The 15,636-nt window shown below is 30.8% G+C and overlaps 5 protein-coding genes across 6 annotated transcripts; 1 reads left to right on the plus strand and 4 right to left on the minus strand.

Annotated features, from left to right (window-relative positions):
* Nucleotides 1-900: 900 nt before the first annotated feature.
* On the minus strand, nt 901-2,267 carry LOC128952165 (chitinase-like). The gene is made up of 2 exons (XM_054297510.1): nt 2,123-2,267; nt 901-2,060 (listed from the first exon to the last, which is right to left on the minus strand). Exons 1-2 carry the CDS (start codon nt 2,181-2,183, stop codon nt 922-924), a joined length of 1,200 nt encoding a protein of 399 aa, XP_054153485.1. The 5' UTR covers nt 2,184-2,267; the 3' UTR covers nt 901-921.
* Nucleotides 2,268-3,005: 738 nt separating this feature from the next.
* Nucleotides 3,006-4,160, minus strand: LOC128952211 (chitinase-like). Its single transcript, XM_054297562.1, has 2 exons — nt 4,013-4,160; nt 3,006-3,928 (listed from the first exon to the last, which is right to left on the minus strand). The coding sequence occupies exons 1-2, from the start codon at nt 4,071-4,073 to the stop codon at nt 3,054-3,056; spliced, it is 936 nt and encodes a 311-aa protein (XP_054153537.1). The 5' UTR covers nt 4,074-4,160; the 3' UTR covers nt 3,006-3,053.
* Nucleotides 4,161-5,346: 1,186 nt separating this feature from the next.
* Nucleotides 5,347-9,540, plus strand: LOC128952793 (putative helicase MOV-10). Its single transcript, XM_054298237.1, has 11 exons — nt 5,347-6,015; nt 6,077-6,232; nt 6,307-6,578; nt 6,645-6,815; nt 6,892-7,450; nt 7,523-7,614; nt 7,690-8,090; nt 8,150-8,707; nt 8,775-8,888; nt 8,948-9,336; nt 9,453-9,540. The coding sequence occupies exons 1-11, from the start codon at nt 5,533-5,535 to the stop codon at nt 9,480-9,482; spliced, it is 3,225 nt and encodes a 1,074-aa protein (XP_054154212.1). The 5' UTR covers nt 5,347-5,532; the 3' UTR covers nt 9,483-9,540.
* Nucleotides 9,541-9,575: 35 nt separating this feature from the next.
* Nucleotides 9,576-12,908, minus strand: LOC128952794 (putative aminopeptidase W07G4.4). Of its 2 annotated transcripts, none has more exons than XM_054298238.1 (6): nt 12,765-12,908; nt 11,795-11,861; nt 11,074-11,470; nt 10,708-10,987; nt 9,808-10,638; nt 9,576-9,755 (listed from the first exon to the last, which is right to left on the minus strand). In XM_054298238.1, the coding sequence occupies exons 1-6, from the start codon at nt 12,871-12,873 to the stop codon at nt 9,718-9,720; spliced, it is 1,722 nt and encodes a 573-aa protein (XP_054154213.1). In that variant the 5' UTR covers nt 12,874-12,908; the 3' UTR covers nt 9,576-9,717. The 2 variants fall into 2 exon arrangements, with proteins under 2 accessions (XP_054154213.1, XP_054154214.1); XM_054298239.1 differs by having other exon boundaries at nt 12,761-12,773.
* Nucleotides 12,909-13,232: 324 nt separating this feature from the next.
* Nucleotides 13,233-14,333, minus strand: LOC128951230 (D-erythronate dehydrogenase-like). Its single transcript, XM_054296479.1, has one exon. The coding sequence runs from the start codon at nt 14,331-14,333 to the stop codon at nt 13,233-13,235; it is 1,101 nt and encodes a 366-aa protein (XP_054152454.1).
* Between the last annotated feature and the right edge of the window lie 1,303 nt (nt 14,334-15,636).

Consider the following 15,636-nt stretch of genomic DNA (forward strand, 5'->3'; position numbering starts at 1 on the left):
TTCATTTTGTTATTTTAATTATATAAATAAATTTACTTTTAACATATTTTTGTTATCCTTAAATCTACAATTTATATTTTGTTGCAAATTTTACAAAAAAAATAATTATGAAAATTAAAAATTTCTTATTTTAGTAATTTTTTTATTTAATTTCTATTTTAAATATAATTATTGCAATGATTGATATTCTAGTCTAAAAATGTTTCTATACATTTATAAATACACAAACAAACACACAATTATTATAAATTTTATCTAAACTTTATAATATTTATTGACAAAAATAACTGACACTTATTATGTGACAACAAAATAAAATCCAATAGCTTTTATTGAAACGAATTATGTAATGATATTGTCATTTAAATATTCAAACCAATGCTTATGTATAATGTTTGTATTGATATTATTATTATTACAATATTTGAATATTGATTTTTGTAAGTTAATAATATTGTTATGTTTTATGATAAAAATTACATATAATAATAAAATTGAGCCAAACTTAAGCCAAAATAATTAACTATATCTTATTTTTATGACTATAGTTAGTAAATTGCAAATAATTATTAATTGCAATTGAGTTGCAAATTATCAAGTTTTATAGTATATTTGTAATCTATTACATCAATTAAACCACATTACAATTTGCATATTATTATAGTTTACTAATCATATATTATAAATCTTATAAAGATGTATTACCGTATTTATTTATATTTTATTTTCTAGTAATGAATTTATCAATTGATTTGTTATTTATTAATAATTATATCATATAATTATTATACTAATTCTGTGTTTTATTTATAATTATTAAGTTATAGAGTAAATTAGACTTTATTAAAATACATTATATATTTAAAAATAATTAATACAATTGTTAGTAAATACATTATTTTATATTATTATTTAATATAATTACATGCATTCAGGTCTTCCGGCATCTTTGGGATAATTGCAAACCTGTCTTTGGATGTCCCATACAGTGCCGGCACCGCATTGTTTTTCATGAGGTTGTCCATCAAAACACCAAATGTATTTATTGCAATCAGTTGGATGCGGATATAATTTTCCTGGTATACTGCAATCTATAGGATCTGGAGTTTTACGTGTAGTTGGTATGGGTGGTGATTGACTAGTGACGGGAGGTATCTCTGTGGGATCAGGACTGGGATCAACACCATCGTCAAAGGTGGCAAATATTTTGCTAAACTCGTGATCCTGTTGGGCAATACTGGAACATCCCGGTCCTACTGCTTTTCCCGGACAACCCCTATCTCTGTTGATAGACCAGTATGATAAGTGTCCAATCTTTTTCTGTTTAGCCCACTCTACCAATTGTTTTGCGTGATTTATTTCAAATATCTTACCATTGAAATTGCGGCCTAACATAGGAGTCACGCCTAACATGGAATACAACTCTTGATCGCTCTTTTGCGGCCAAATTTGTTTCATCTGTTTATGTGTGGCCTCAGCGGCGGCAATGACTGCATCGCCCCACGAGGCACGGGAGCTACCGAACTCCATTGTCATTGGATTAACAATGTCAACGTTGACTCCATGTTTGTCGGCGTTTTTCAACAGATTAAAACCCAATTCATTGGTCACTCCATAGTCATCTGACTGAACCATAAGTGTAAAGCTAACAGTGATTAATGCATTTTCTTGTTGTAATTGAGCCAATGCCTGATTCATAGTATCCACATTCACTGTTGACTCGATATCAATGTCCAAATGTGTGGATCCAGTGGCTGCCAGCGCTTTCTTGTAGGCATTTGCCAGATCTTCAACCGTTTGGCAACTTTGCTCTAAATATGGACCCAAAGCGCCACCAGTAGATACAATGACATCACCGCCGGCAGCTTTGAAAGCTTTAATTGGATTTATAATACTTGGATCATCTATATTGGTCTGTCCGCCCCACATGGGAACACAACCAGCGGTTCCTCCGATAGCAAAAGCCAACGAAAAAGCTTTGACTCCATACTGGTTCTTGAGATCAACCAAATTAAAGTCCTGAGCTCTGGTCACGTCTATATACGGCGCAAACTTGGGCTCTAAAATAATTTTATTTTTATAATATAATTTAATTCTCTATCAAAATAATAATAATAATTACCTCTTTTTGCTTGAGATAATACAGCGACTGATAGCACTAGTATTATGAGATGCAGTCTCATTGTGACTTAACTTTCTATTAAACTAATTTTTTAACAAAAAACTAGAATAATAGTAAAACTATTGTACTAATCGACACATAGGACTGGATAAGAGTGCAAAACAATTGACAATTTATATAATACCGGATTTATTGTTATAATATTATTATGTTATATCTGTTTCTTAAAAAATATCTTATCTTCTAAAAGAAAAAGCACTTGTAGTGAGAAAAACAATTCAAACAATTAAATAATTATTTTTGTATATTAAATGTAATATTTGTTATTTTCTTTTAGAAACCATTTATTATTTTTAAATCTTAATTACAGGTTAATTCTATGGTAATATCTGATATACAATAAATTTATAATATTATATTAAACTATATAATTTATAAATAGGTATTTTTGAGTGAACATAACAATCTCTTATGGCTTTATGAGCTATTATTATTAATTAATTATAAATTATAAATTAATTATAAATTATGACTCCGATTGTCGCTTTAGTTTTTTGCACAGTTAGCTGTCAGGACATACATAATGACTAATTTTAATTAAATATTGCATTAATAATTTGTATTGACTAACAATTTGTAAATAAAATTATATCATTACACGTGTGTCATATAATATCTGATTTATTATTTTTGATGAGTAATTTAATTTATAATGTTTGACAAATATTATATTTCAAAATATTTTGCATGATAGCATTATGATAACACAATTTTAGTAATTATTATAATAAAATATATAACTAATTTAGTAGTATTATTAAGATTTGTCTAAATTTTTGTTAAAATTAAAAAATATGTATTATCTGTACTTTTAATTTTGTACTATAAAATTGTGATATATTCATATATTAAATACAATACAAATGATATATTAATTGAAATTTGCAAATATTTTGGTAAATTCGTGATCTTTTTCATCAATGCTAGAACAGGAAGGGTCGACAGCTTTTCCAGGACAGGCCCGGTCTCTGTTTATGGACCAAAAGCCCAGGTGTCCGATCTGTTTTTGTTTGGCCCAATTGACCAGTTGTTGAGCGTGTTGTTGAGTGAATATTTTGCCATTGAAATTGCGGCCCAACATAGGGGTCACTCCTAACATAGAGTACAACTCTTTGTCACTTTTTTGTGGCCAAACTTGTTTCATTTGTTTGTGTGTTGCCTCAGCAGCTGCTATAACGGCGTCACCCCACGAGGCACGGGATGTACCGAATTCCATAGTCATGGGGTTTACAATATCAACGTTGACTCCGTGTTTGACCGCATTTTTCAATACATTGACGCCCAACTCCAGTGTCACTCCGTAGTCGTCTCCCTGAACCATAAGTGTAAAGCTGACACTAATATCCGGGTTCTCCCTTTGCAACTGAGCCAATGCTTGATTCATATTATCCGCGTTGACTGTCGCTTCAATGTCAATATCCAAATGTGTTGATCCCGTTACCGATAAAATCTTTTTGTAGGCATTGACCAGAGCACTGGGAGTTGCGCACATATGCTCTAAGTATGGTCCCAAAGCGCCGCCCGTTGATACAATTACATCACCACCTGCAGCCTTTAATGCTTTAAGTGCCTTAATAATAGTAGGGTCGTCAATAGCCACTTGTCCACCCCACCATGGTACACAACCACCTGCACCTCCCAATGCAAATGCTAATGAAAATGCTTTTACTCCATATTTATTCTTGAGATCAACTAATTTGAATTCATCCAAACGGGTCACATCAATATAGGGCGCAAACCTGGGCTCTAAAATAAATTAATAGTTTAATTAGATTTAAATCAAATTAAAAGTTAATAATACTAATTTTATATTAAATTAAAAATATATACCTCTTTTAGCTTCAATGAGTGCAACAGCAGCTAAAATAGTCAAAACTAAAATAATTTTCATTTTTTTAAATTTATTATATTAAAAATTGTTAACTAATCCAACTTTAATTTACTATAATTGACATCCAAATGAATGTATGGATGATTTTTTTATAAAAATATATTTTAACAAATTCTCCTTTTATATCATTATTTCAATGCTAATATATAATTAAGCTTATAATGTAATATTAATTATTATTTTGGTTTATCTGTTCTGAAATATCTATAAAAAGTTTATCATAAATTGTATTTTTATAAAATATACGAATATATACATCAATATATACATAACGTTTTTATCTAATTAAAGTAAAATTACAATGAATTCTAACAACATGTGGTTAATATTTTATTAATTGATTAAACGTATTGTATTTTTTAAATATACTAGCTAATTTTTTATCATTTCTAATTATTATTATCTTGTAGTTAATTTAATAAAAAATAATACTTAATGTGTTTGTAATTTTTTATTTAATTAAGTAGTAGTAATTTTTACTAATGTAACTATAAAAATTGTTATAATTTTAAACAATTAATTTCAATATATCTTTTTAAAAATATAATATACTCTAGTATATTAACTAAATATTAATCTAAATATTTATATAAATTAATTATTTAAACAATAATATGAAATTGGATAAATAATTTTTTTTAATAATCTTTAAGTAATAAAACTTAATATTAACAATATCATTTTTATAAATAAGTTTAAAGTGTTTAGTGATATTGACTACTGATTTTTCTTGCACTTAACTATACGATTAATGTAGTATAACTGTATAGTGAATGTAATGTACTTTAGATATAATTAAATTAATCAATATTAATTTTATTTGAAAAATAAATACAATTAAACGTATAATAGTGATTAAAAACTATCAAATAACAAAAAATTAATTATTTATAAAATATAATTCAAAATAAATGTGCAAAAATTATAGAATTATTTTTAAATAATTACTATTAGTTTTAGTTTAATATAATTTAAATTGTATAAAATATTTGATTAATTAACTGTAATTTAATTAATAATATATTTGTTAAAAAATAATAACATTAATATTAAAATTCCAAAATTAAAAAACTACAACATTTTAAACATTTTATATTCAATATAATAAACAACAAAAGTTTAAGTCACAGAATATTCTGTGTATATATTATTGTGTATATAATATACAATAATATATGATATACAGAGTCTATTACAGACAGTCATTGATTTCAAATTGAGTGTCACTTTTAACACCCAATGGGTGTCACTTAACACACAAAATACAAGTCAATGATGAGTCAAATGTTGAACCAATCAGTGATTAGAGAGAGAGAGTTAAACACCAATTGAAAGTCAATGAGAGTGTAGTTATGATTGCATTTCAAGTAATAATTGATCGGAAAAACAGTCAAAACATACGACTATTGACTCAATAACTCAATGACTGATCACTTGATTGTCACCAAAACTGTTGACAATGTCTTCTGTCATATCGTTTATCAAATCGTTAACCGGTTTATCGGACAACAGCGCCGACAACAACAACGATGAAGTAATCCGAGTGAATAAATCGTCCACTAATTTGACGCCATCGGTGGCCAACAGTCCCGATGACAACGAGATATACAGTGAATGCTATCAAGAGTTTGATGATGAAGACGACGACAACGATGTGGATGAACTGATCCGACGAATCAATAATGACAGTACACTTAGCGATCGATCGGACGACAAACCACACGATCGATCGACAGACGATGGCATTGGACTCAATAACAGCACTGAAGACCATGAAGTCTGGAATGAAGAGTGGAATGCATTGGAGGAAAAGCCGTCGACAAGTGGTCGACAATTGTTAGACATTGACTTCGATGGTTGCAATTCCATCAAAGGTATGGTCACCCAATGTATCAGCGCTAACGAGATTGAAGTGGACGACAAACATCGGGTCAAATATACGGTTAGTAGCAATGATTTAGCTTAAGAAATGTTTGTAATCTGATAGTTGGCCACAATAATAGAGAAGCACTTTCGGCATAATATATACCGGTGACCTCATCTCTGTTGAGACCAATGACAAAAAAGAAGTGACAATCAAACCGTTGCGCTATAAGATACTGACCGGAAAGATCACCGGAAATGACAAACAATTTTTCAGATATATATTCTCAAGACATGTAAGACATTGATATATTTAGAGATAGAGATACTGAAGAACTAAAATGGTTTGATTTGTTGTCTTAATGTTTAGGCATTTATACGGAAAACTAAAGATACTGAACATTTGAGAGTCGGTGATGTCGTCAAAGTGTTGACAATTGAAACCCGAAGCAATTCTTTCAATTGGCGGGCAATACTTTACACACAAGTTTATGATACTATAATCACAGGACTATCTATGGATCAAATCGATTCGTACACCAATGAGCTTATGATGAATAAGAATATGGTTGAAGTACTCGCAAAGATTAGTTTCGGTGAAATGATTGTCAATAACAATAAGAAAATACTAATTTACATCAGGTATTTAAAAAATTGTTTTTTAGGACATTTACCACTAAACAGAAAAAATCAATTTTATAATTACAGAAACAAAGGCAATAATCTGCAGACATTGACATCCGTTGACAATGAAGAGGGCGAAAGTCAAATAAAATTTCACTCATTTCGTGCCATATATGGTAAACCTTGTGATAGTCCGGCTCCCTATGAAATCCCAGCAAACAGTGAATGTTATGTTGAGCTCGTTTGCGATGCAAAGTATGTATTATTCATGACTAACACTTATATGACAATTACCGGCAAAATATTGTTGTACTGTATGTTTATATTTCAGATATTGTGGTGATTACAGTGATCTTATTATTTTCAATTTTATTGGCTTCAAAATCGGTCGGTTTGCCACTGTATCAGTGATTGATACGGTTGGCGGCGTCAACCGTGAAAACTCTACTGTAAAGAGACGTCGTATTTTTGGTGCCGACACATGGATTGTTCCCGGAGAGAAGGTCTGGAATCCTAATAAACATATTTTTGACAAATTGGAAAGGTATGGCATACCGGAGTCCGTTTGGCGCGCTATTGAAAATAACTGGGCGATTGAGTCGGTATTTCCCGAAGTCAAAGAAAAACTGATGCCAGAAAACTATCGGAAGAAGTTTCACGCATTGATGTTCTTAGAAGAAGCAGAGAATCAACTAATGCTTCAAAAGTTTGATATGCGAAACGTGCAATTCAAACGAAACGGTAGATTTGTGTCACTCACTGTTCCCGGATTGGCTGAGGGAAGACCCAGTCTTATAATGGGTGACCGATTGTTTTGTTTTGAAGAGGAGGAACAACAAGTGATCTCAAAAGAAACTAAAAGAATAGCCTTTGAAGGCTATATACACGATGTCAGCAAAAATGATATTTAATTATATATTACTATAATTTACTAATTATAATAACATTTATTTTATTTTTAGTTGAAAAAAAATGAAATCCTAATCCGTTTTAATGAAGATTTTCACAAAAATTTTAATGGAGGCGATTATAAAATTGCTTTTCAAGCGAGCAGGTAGTTATCAATAGATAATTTGGATGAAATCTATTTATCAATAACTAATTACCGGTTTATTTCTCATTTTTTTAGGACAACATACCGACGCTGTCATCACGCTATTGATCTCTCGCCACATATCTTGGATCAGGTGTTGTTTCCGAATAAAGTAGTTCTCAAACAAGCCTTCAAAAATATACCATACGATTCAATCAATTGGTTCAATAAATCATTGAATACTCAACAAAAGTTGTCAGTAATTGGCGCACTTCGTGGTCAGAGTCGTCCGTCGCCTTATATTATATTTGGTCCGCCAGGAACTGGAAAGACTGTTACAATTGTTGAATCAATACTACAAGTGTTTGACAAGATATCGCACAGTCGTATTATTGCCTGTACCTGTGCTAATAGTTCAGCCGATTTGATTGTCGAGAAATTGTTGGAAAGCGGTCGCGTCACTGATAAAGATCTTATTCGAGTTACAGCATTGCACCGTAAGATTCAATTTTTTTATTTGTTTAACCGATTTTTTAAATTCAAAACTATTTTTTAGGTTTACATCAAATTCCTGAATCAGTAAAGTCTGTGACTAAAGTGGCGGATGAAGACGAGAAACAATGGATTTATCACCGAATTATAGTGACGACCACATCTCAGGCTGGCATCACTTTTCGCCATAAGATATCTCCATCACATTTCACTCATGTCTTCATCGACGAAGCCGGACAAGTGATAGAACCTGAATCACTGATTCCCATAACAATGTGTGCCATTGCTCACGGAGTAGTAGTCTTAGCCGGTGATCATAAACAACTGGGACCTGTTGTCCAATCAACGAGAGCTAAAGACGGTCGACTCGAACGATCACTTATGGAACGTCTTATGCTTAGTTGTGAACCCTATGGACGTAAAGAGGAGTATAAAAAGTATGGATATTATAATCCAAGATTTGTTACAAAATTGGTTCAAAATTATCGATCCGACGAACGAATAATGAAAATATCGTCACAACTATTCTATGAAAACGAATTGAAGTTTAATCTCGAATCTGATGCCAAGCTTTTAAAGGCTTTGGATTTTAATTTTCCCATAAATTTTATTGGAGTTCAAGGTTTGGACTTATTTTTCAACAACAAAAAAGTTTTTGCTAATTATGGTAAACCTTTTCTAATCAATAGGTGATGACAGACAAGACACTGACTGTCCGTCCTGGTATAACCCGCAAGAAATAATGGTTATCTGTACTTATCTGGAAAAGCTTTATAAGGCTGGTGTCCAACCAAATGATATTGGTTTGTATTATTTCGGTTATTTGTTAGAATTAATTTTGATTGAAAATTGTTTTTTGAAGGTATTATAACTCCCTATCGAAAGCAAGTGTCAAAACTTCGAAGCCATATCAGTGAACTGGATCTCATGGACTGTCGAGTGGCCACAATCGAAGAGTTTCAAGGACTCGAAAAGAAAGTAATAATTGTTTCGATGGTTCGATCAAATGTCCACAACTTAAGTCATGATATGAAATATAATTTGGGTTTTGTTCATAACGCCAAACGATTTAATGTTGCCGTCAGTCGTGCCATGACTTTACTCATCTGTATTGGCGATCCATATCTACTAAGTAATGACAAATGTTGGAAACAACTACTGGACTATTGTGTTGAAAATAATAGCTATAAAGGCAAACCATTTAATACATCTTCATCGGAGAACAACAGCAACAAAGGCTACCGAAGCAAAGTTAGATCAAAAATCATGGGTTGATTTGATTATGAAATTGAAAAATATTTTATTATATTATTAGTTTATATATAAACATTTCTTCACTATTTTTATCTTAATTTTCTATTTTATAGAATCACAGAAATTCTCGCAGAAAAAAGTAAAAAAAAACATTCATTTCTCTCTGTCTCCCGTTTTTCATCTTTTGATTGTTTTATAACTTATTTCTGATTTTTTTTTTAATTTTCATTATCTATTTAAATATTTTTCTATGAATTGTTGTTATATATAATTTCTTTATTTTTGATTTATCAATCGTTAGTCATTAATATTTTATTAAAAACATGTATTATATATAATCATAATTAATTAAAGAGGATTTCATTGATACTGTATTTTTTAATCGTCTTTCAGTAGATAACTTGCAGTCAATGCGGCTGTAAATTGAAAATTATTATAATTTTTTAATTGAAAATTTTAATACTATACCAATTGGAGCTCCGGTAGGTACGCCAGGGAACGGTCCCGAAGAGCCAGCTATATCAATATGAGAAAACGGTATCGGTTTCTCGGAGTCGATACCGTGTTTGTCCAAACCGGACACTTGAATAAGAAAAGCTGCGGGCAATTGATGTCCGCGCGGTGTTCGCGACGAAGCGGCGTTATTACACTGAAGAATGTCTTCGTATTCAGACTTTCCTATATTGAACTCATAATCTTCGCGACGAATCGTTGATATCTCAAATGGATCGCCAATCTCGTGACCGGCACTCTGAACAGTCTCTGCAGTCCGTAACTGACGAGCCGGTCCGTTGTCCATTATTATCGAATAATTATCGCCAACGGCCAGACAACAGTGACCGGTAAGTGTGGCAATAGTAAAGATTGACGGATTGACTAACTTTTCATTTACAATCTTTTCCTTAAAATATGAAATAAAGTCAACCATTGCCATACGTCCCTCAGCATCGGTATTACCGATCCGAATTCGAACGCCAGCTCTCGATGTTATTATCTCATCGGACACATAACAATCGGGACCAATACTGTTGCGAACCATAGCCATAACGCCCAAAACACGAGTGTGTTTAGGTTTCAATGTGGCCACTGTCTGAAAAAATCCGGCCACAGCTGCTGAACCGCATTTGTCTCTATGCATTCCGGCCATAATACCTCCAGCTTTAATATCAGCCCCTCCGGTATCATAAGTGACACCTTTTCCAACTAATATCAATGTTTTTGTCACTTTTTCTGGCGGTTCATAACTCAAGAATATAGCTCTAGCCTTATGTCTCTCTGCCGACGCCCGGTTGACAGCAGCTAAAGGTTTTAAAAAGCAATTAAATAATTAAATACAATATTTATTAACTCGTGTTATTCATGACATACCATAACAGGGAAACTCTTTTTCCAATTGTTTTTCATCGCTAATGATATTCACTTTGACCACAGAGTTCTTAAACAATTCTTCAACATATTGGGCTACTTTTGGAGCGGCCATTCTCTCGGGATCAGAGCCGCCAATATCTCTGGCCACTATTCGGCCACTTTCAATGGCATTCGCCAATCGATAAGTGAACAAAGTTTTATCATTAGATGAGAAATTAGAAAAATTAATTGCATTCAACTTCTTAGCTCTGGTCGGAATCGCTTCTCTAATCTCTAAAGGCTTTATAAAAATTAAATATATTGTTAATTACTAAACATAAATGAAACATATTTGGTATAATTGTGGCAAACAATGAGAATAATTACCACATAAAGAGCATAATAAGCACCCAAAACGGTCGCCGCTTCAAACAGACTGTAACTCTGGAGGCCATCACTGATCGGTAGGATCACCAGCGGATTCTTAGAGCCGGCTTTGATGGCTCTCTTAATCCCTTTATAAGCGGCTTCACTGAATCGGCGAACATCATCGTAGTCGCGATTGACGGATCCCACCGGTGAGTACACTAACCGTCGGACTGGATTTGTCGACAACTGCACAATTCCGCCTTCTTTTTCAAAAGCATTGTCTATAAGTTTTTGGCCATTTAAAGGTTCGACATATTTGGCCAGTGATCCGGTCAATAACTTGTCCGAAACGTTTAGTGATAACAAAACAATGGTATCACTGTTTGACTCCGAGACGCTATCACTCAGTAGTAAACTAACAAGTATTTCAAGGTTAGAATAAATCTTATAATTTTAGATATCAAATGTCATATTTTTTAATTATACTAATAATGAACTAAATGTTATTTATTTTTTTACAAATATTCTAAAATAAGATTTTTAGTTTTTTTAAATATCTAAAAATTTAATTTATAATAAATGCAAATTTTATATTTCATTTTAATATAAAACAAGATTTATTAATTGACTATTATTATTATAAAAAAAACTAAATATACTCTATAATTTAAAGCTATTCAAAACTAATAAATTAAAATATTATATAATTTTAAAAATATATTTTAAAAATTTCCATTACTTAACCATAGCTGCAGTTGTCTGAGAAAACTTTTGCTGACGATTGACACTAAACGCCCCAAAAGTGTCTGAAAAAAGTTATTTATATTATAACTTTAGAGACAAAATATTTATATATTTTACAAATTATATCTAATCAAACAAATGAATTGCTGATTGAATACAATTACTTTTACGATTAAATTGAGTAAATAAAAAAAATTGAATTTATATTATAAAATGTTTTTCAACCAATTGAACTGACATTTAAGTAACTATCGAAAAGTCTATTTTATTTTAAGTTGAAATTGATATCAAACTATTTAATTGTAATAATACATTGAAATCTGAACTGTCATCGCCTCTAATAATATTTCAATTGAAAACCTTTGGACCTATTTTTTATTGATTAACTAATTTTAAAAATAGTTTTATTATTTTTCTAGTACCGGTATAATTATATCATATCATTATATATTAATATTACTAATTATTTTGAATATCACAAATAGTAAAATACTATTATTCATTGTTATTACTATTAATACAGTGTAGAGCACTGGGGCTATCAAAGTCTAATGTCATTTAAACAAATTATATAACTTTTTAATTACTAATATTTAGTAACTGTTGTTACTATTAATAATAGTTTTTGGAAAAAAGTTATAATTAATATGAAATTTGTGACCTAATTCACTACTTTTTTTAAATAATCAGAAAAATTGAAATGCTATACAAATTTAAATCTAAATTTATTGAAAATTTAATGATTTTGATGTTATTACTGTATAATATATTGTAGTATCGTAAGGATAATATGAATTTTACATATGATATCATAAAATAATTATAGTGATACTGTAGCATATTTAATAGATATTATTTATCATTTAATAATTGATAATATTACATATTAATATATCCTAATATGAATATATGTTATAAACAATTATAATATAAATTATTTGTTTATATTTGAGAAAAATACCTACAATTGGTTTTGTTAAACACGTGTCGATTGAAATTCACAAAACTATTGGCACGGAATCGGTTAACAAGTAGTCGTATATTAATAGTAATAATGTATTCACACTTAAACATCAAAATTTCAGTCAAATAAATATACAATATTTTTATCAAACATTTAATAACACTTTTGTTAATTAAAAATATCAATACAAATAACGTTTACATTATTATATAGTGTATTATTGACCGCAAAATTTAAATTTTTATTTAAATTTGTTTAAAAAAAATAATTTGAGTTTAATAACTATTTTTCAGATGTTTTATTAAATTAATATTTTATAATTAATTTTATTTTTTGATATATTAATCAATCACTAAACACACTCTAAATACTGTATATAATTAGACAATAAATGCAAATAATTGAAATAACAATTAAATGATAGATAAGATGTTTAAAAGAAATGTAAAGTTAGAGATAAATCGGTAAATCAGTTGTCACTGTCCTCATCGGTCGTGTCGTCCGATGACGAGTCAGTGTCCGTGAGTTCGGAGTCCATATAATTATGTATAATATGGGAGACATCGGTGTCGCGGGAAAAACCTAAATTAAGAGCTCGGGTCACATCATAGGTGACGGACAGTGAGGATACAATTCGGTCAATATCTTCATTGTATTCAAACCGAATCAATTCAGCCGTTTCTTTACCGGCAATAACGGCCAAAGCGGACACCATATCGTCGACCGAAACTGTAATACCTGGAAGATTGACGAGTGTGTGGACACCAAATGCTAGGGCCGGGAGTCGGGCCGCGTGTATAAAGTTTTTAATAACAACTTCGGGACTACTTATCCAAACACGAGTTGTTGGATTCACCGGGCATTTAGCCACAACACCGTTCAATGGTTCCCGAATAATACCGCTAACAAATGAGGTAACGGCTTGATTGGCAACACCCGGACGTACTGTAATTGTCGGCAATCGTAGTATACGTCCGTCAATATAACCCCGACGGGTGTAATCGGATATCAAGTGTTCACTAATCGCTTTTTGGTAACCATAAGTGCAATGCGGTAAAACTTGTGTCCTCTCATCGATGTCCCGATCCAAACACGATTGCGGCCAACTATAGACAGCGCAACTGCTGGCAAACACAAGTCGAGTGAGCGGTCGGTTTCGTTGTCGAATTGCTTCCAGTATGAGATGTGTTGCCTCAACATTGACTTTGTGTCCTAATTCCATGTCTTTCTCTGCCTGTCCACTGACCACAGCAGCCAAATGAAAGATAATATCGATATTAGTGTGAAATAATTCGTCGTATGATTGACTTCGAGTGAGATCGAAGACCAGACACCGGACCCTATCGTCTTTGATTGGACTCATCGGCTTAAAGATGTCGACCAAAATCAGTTCATCAAACTTGAGTTCATTTGTCGGCTGAAGCAAAGCGGCCGCCAATTGTTGTCCCAAAAACCCGTTGCCACCGGTGATCAATATTTTAAACTTCTTGGTCACCGATCGACGCCTATCTATCATTGTCTTCGGATTGTTCTCCATATCGATGGCCAGATGTCCATCAAATTCTGGCATCAATTCTGTATTGAAGTTTGGGTTTTGTGAAGTCTATGTGTTTTTAAAAATAATTTTTAATATTATACAACACTTTTGCTGTTTATATAATGTATTGAATAAATATTGTAAGAAAAATGATTTATTGAGAAAAATATTTATTATTATCTAATCTTTTAGAAGTAGTTTCTCTCTGATGTCTCAATCAATGCCATGAATTGTCTCTCTTTAACTCTCTTTCACATTGAAAATGAAGTCAAACTTTAATGTGTTTTTTCATATAATTTTATAACAAATAACAATTTGTTTAATTGAATAAATACATTATAATGTTTTTTGAAAGGGATATTAGAAAAATAAAATTATTATGAGATTAATATTTTTTCAAATATAGATTTTACATGTACTGTATATAATTTATAAGTTGTGTATTGTTTGACATTGTTATTGTAATTTATATTTCAATACTATTAATAAATTTATCGATTAGTTGACTAAAACGACAACAACTAATAATAATAATAATAATAATTATTATTATTATTATTATATAAGAATATTCTGTCATTTATTTCATTTATCGCTGCCTTTAATAGTTCAGTCAAGTGTTGCAAAAGTAATGCCAAACTCTCTGTATTTTCAAAGCAAAAACTGATCCGTCAGTACTAAAGCTCAGTGCAGTTATACCCTGTTTTCATAAAGAAAACTCTGAAAGTATTTTCAAAATTTCTTAATAAAAACACTACTTATACTTGACTTTTAAAGTTTGAAAAAACACAAAACTTTGAAAGAAATTTTACTTCAAAAACTTAATAAAAACTATACTTATAAAGTATGAGTTAAAGCGCATGCGTTACATATGACGTATTGAGTTGTTTTGAGTTAAAGCGCGTTTAGTTTGAAATAAATGGACACAAGAGGTAAAAAATATATTTTATTAATTAATTAAATTAAAATAATTATTATTATTACATATTAATTTTAGAATTTAAAACTAAAACTCCATGGACTCATGAAGAGACCATGAAGTTTCTTAATGTTTGGCGAGACTTCCGAAACCGACTGAGCCGTAACCCGTCGGATAGGAAGTCTGTGTTGTTGGACCTGCAAAAAGAGTTGAAGACATTAAATATTGATAGAAGTATTCAACAAATTGAAAAGAAAATGAATAATTTGAAACAAGGTTTGTACTTACTATTATTTACTATACTTACCATTTAAAACCTAAATAAATTTAAAAAATTAATAAATAATATTTACCATACTTACCATACTTACCATACTTACCATACTTACCATAGGTTTCAAAAAAAATGGCCACAGC

This window comes from Oppia nitens, unplaced genomic scaffold, assembly GCF_028296485.1.
Source record: "Oppia nitens isolate AA-2021 unplaced genomic scaffold, nextdenovo-longstitch-racon4-pilon3 scaffold1_pilon_pilon_pilon, whole genome shotgun sequence".
Taxonomy (NCBI): Eukaryota; Metazoa; Arthropoda; class Arachnida; order Sarcoptiformes; family Oppiidae; genus Oppia; species Oppia nitens.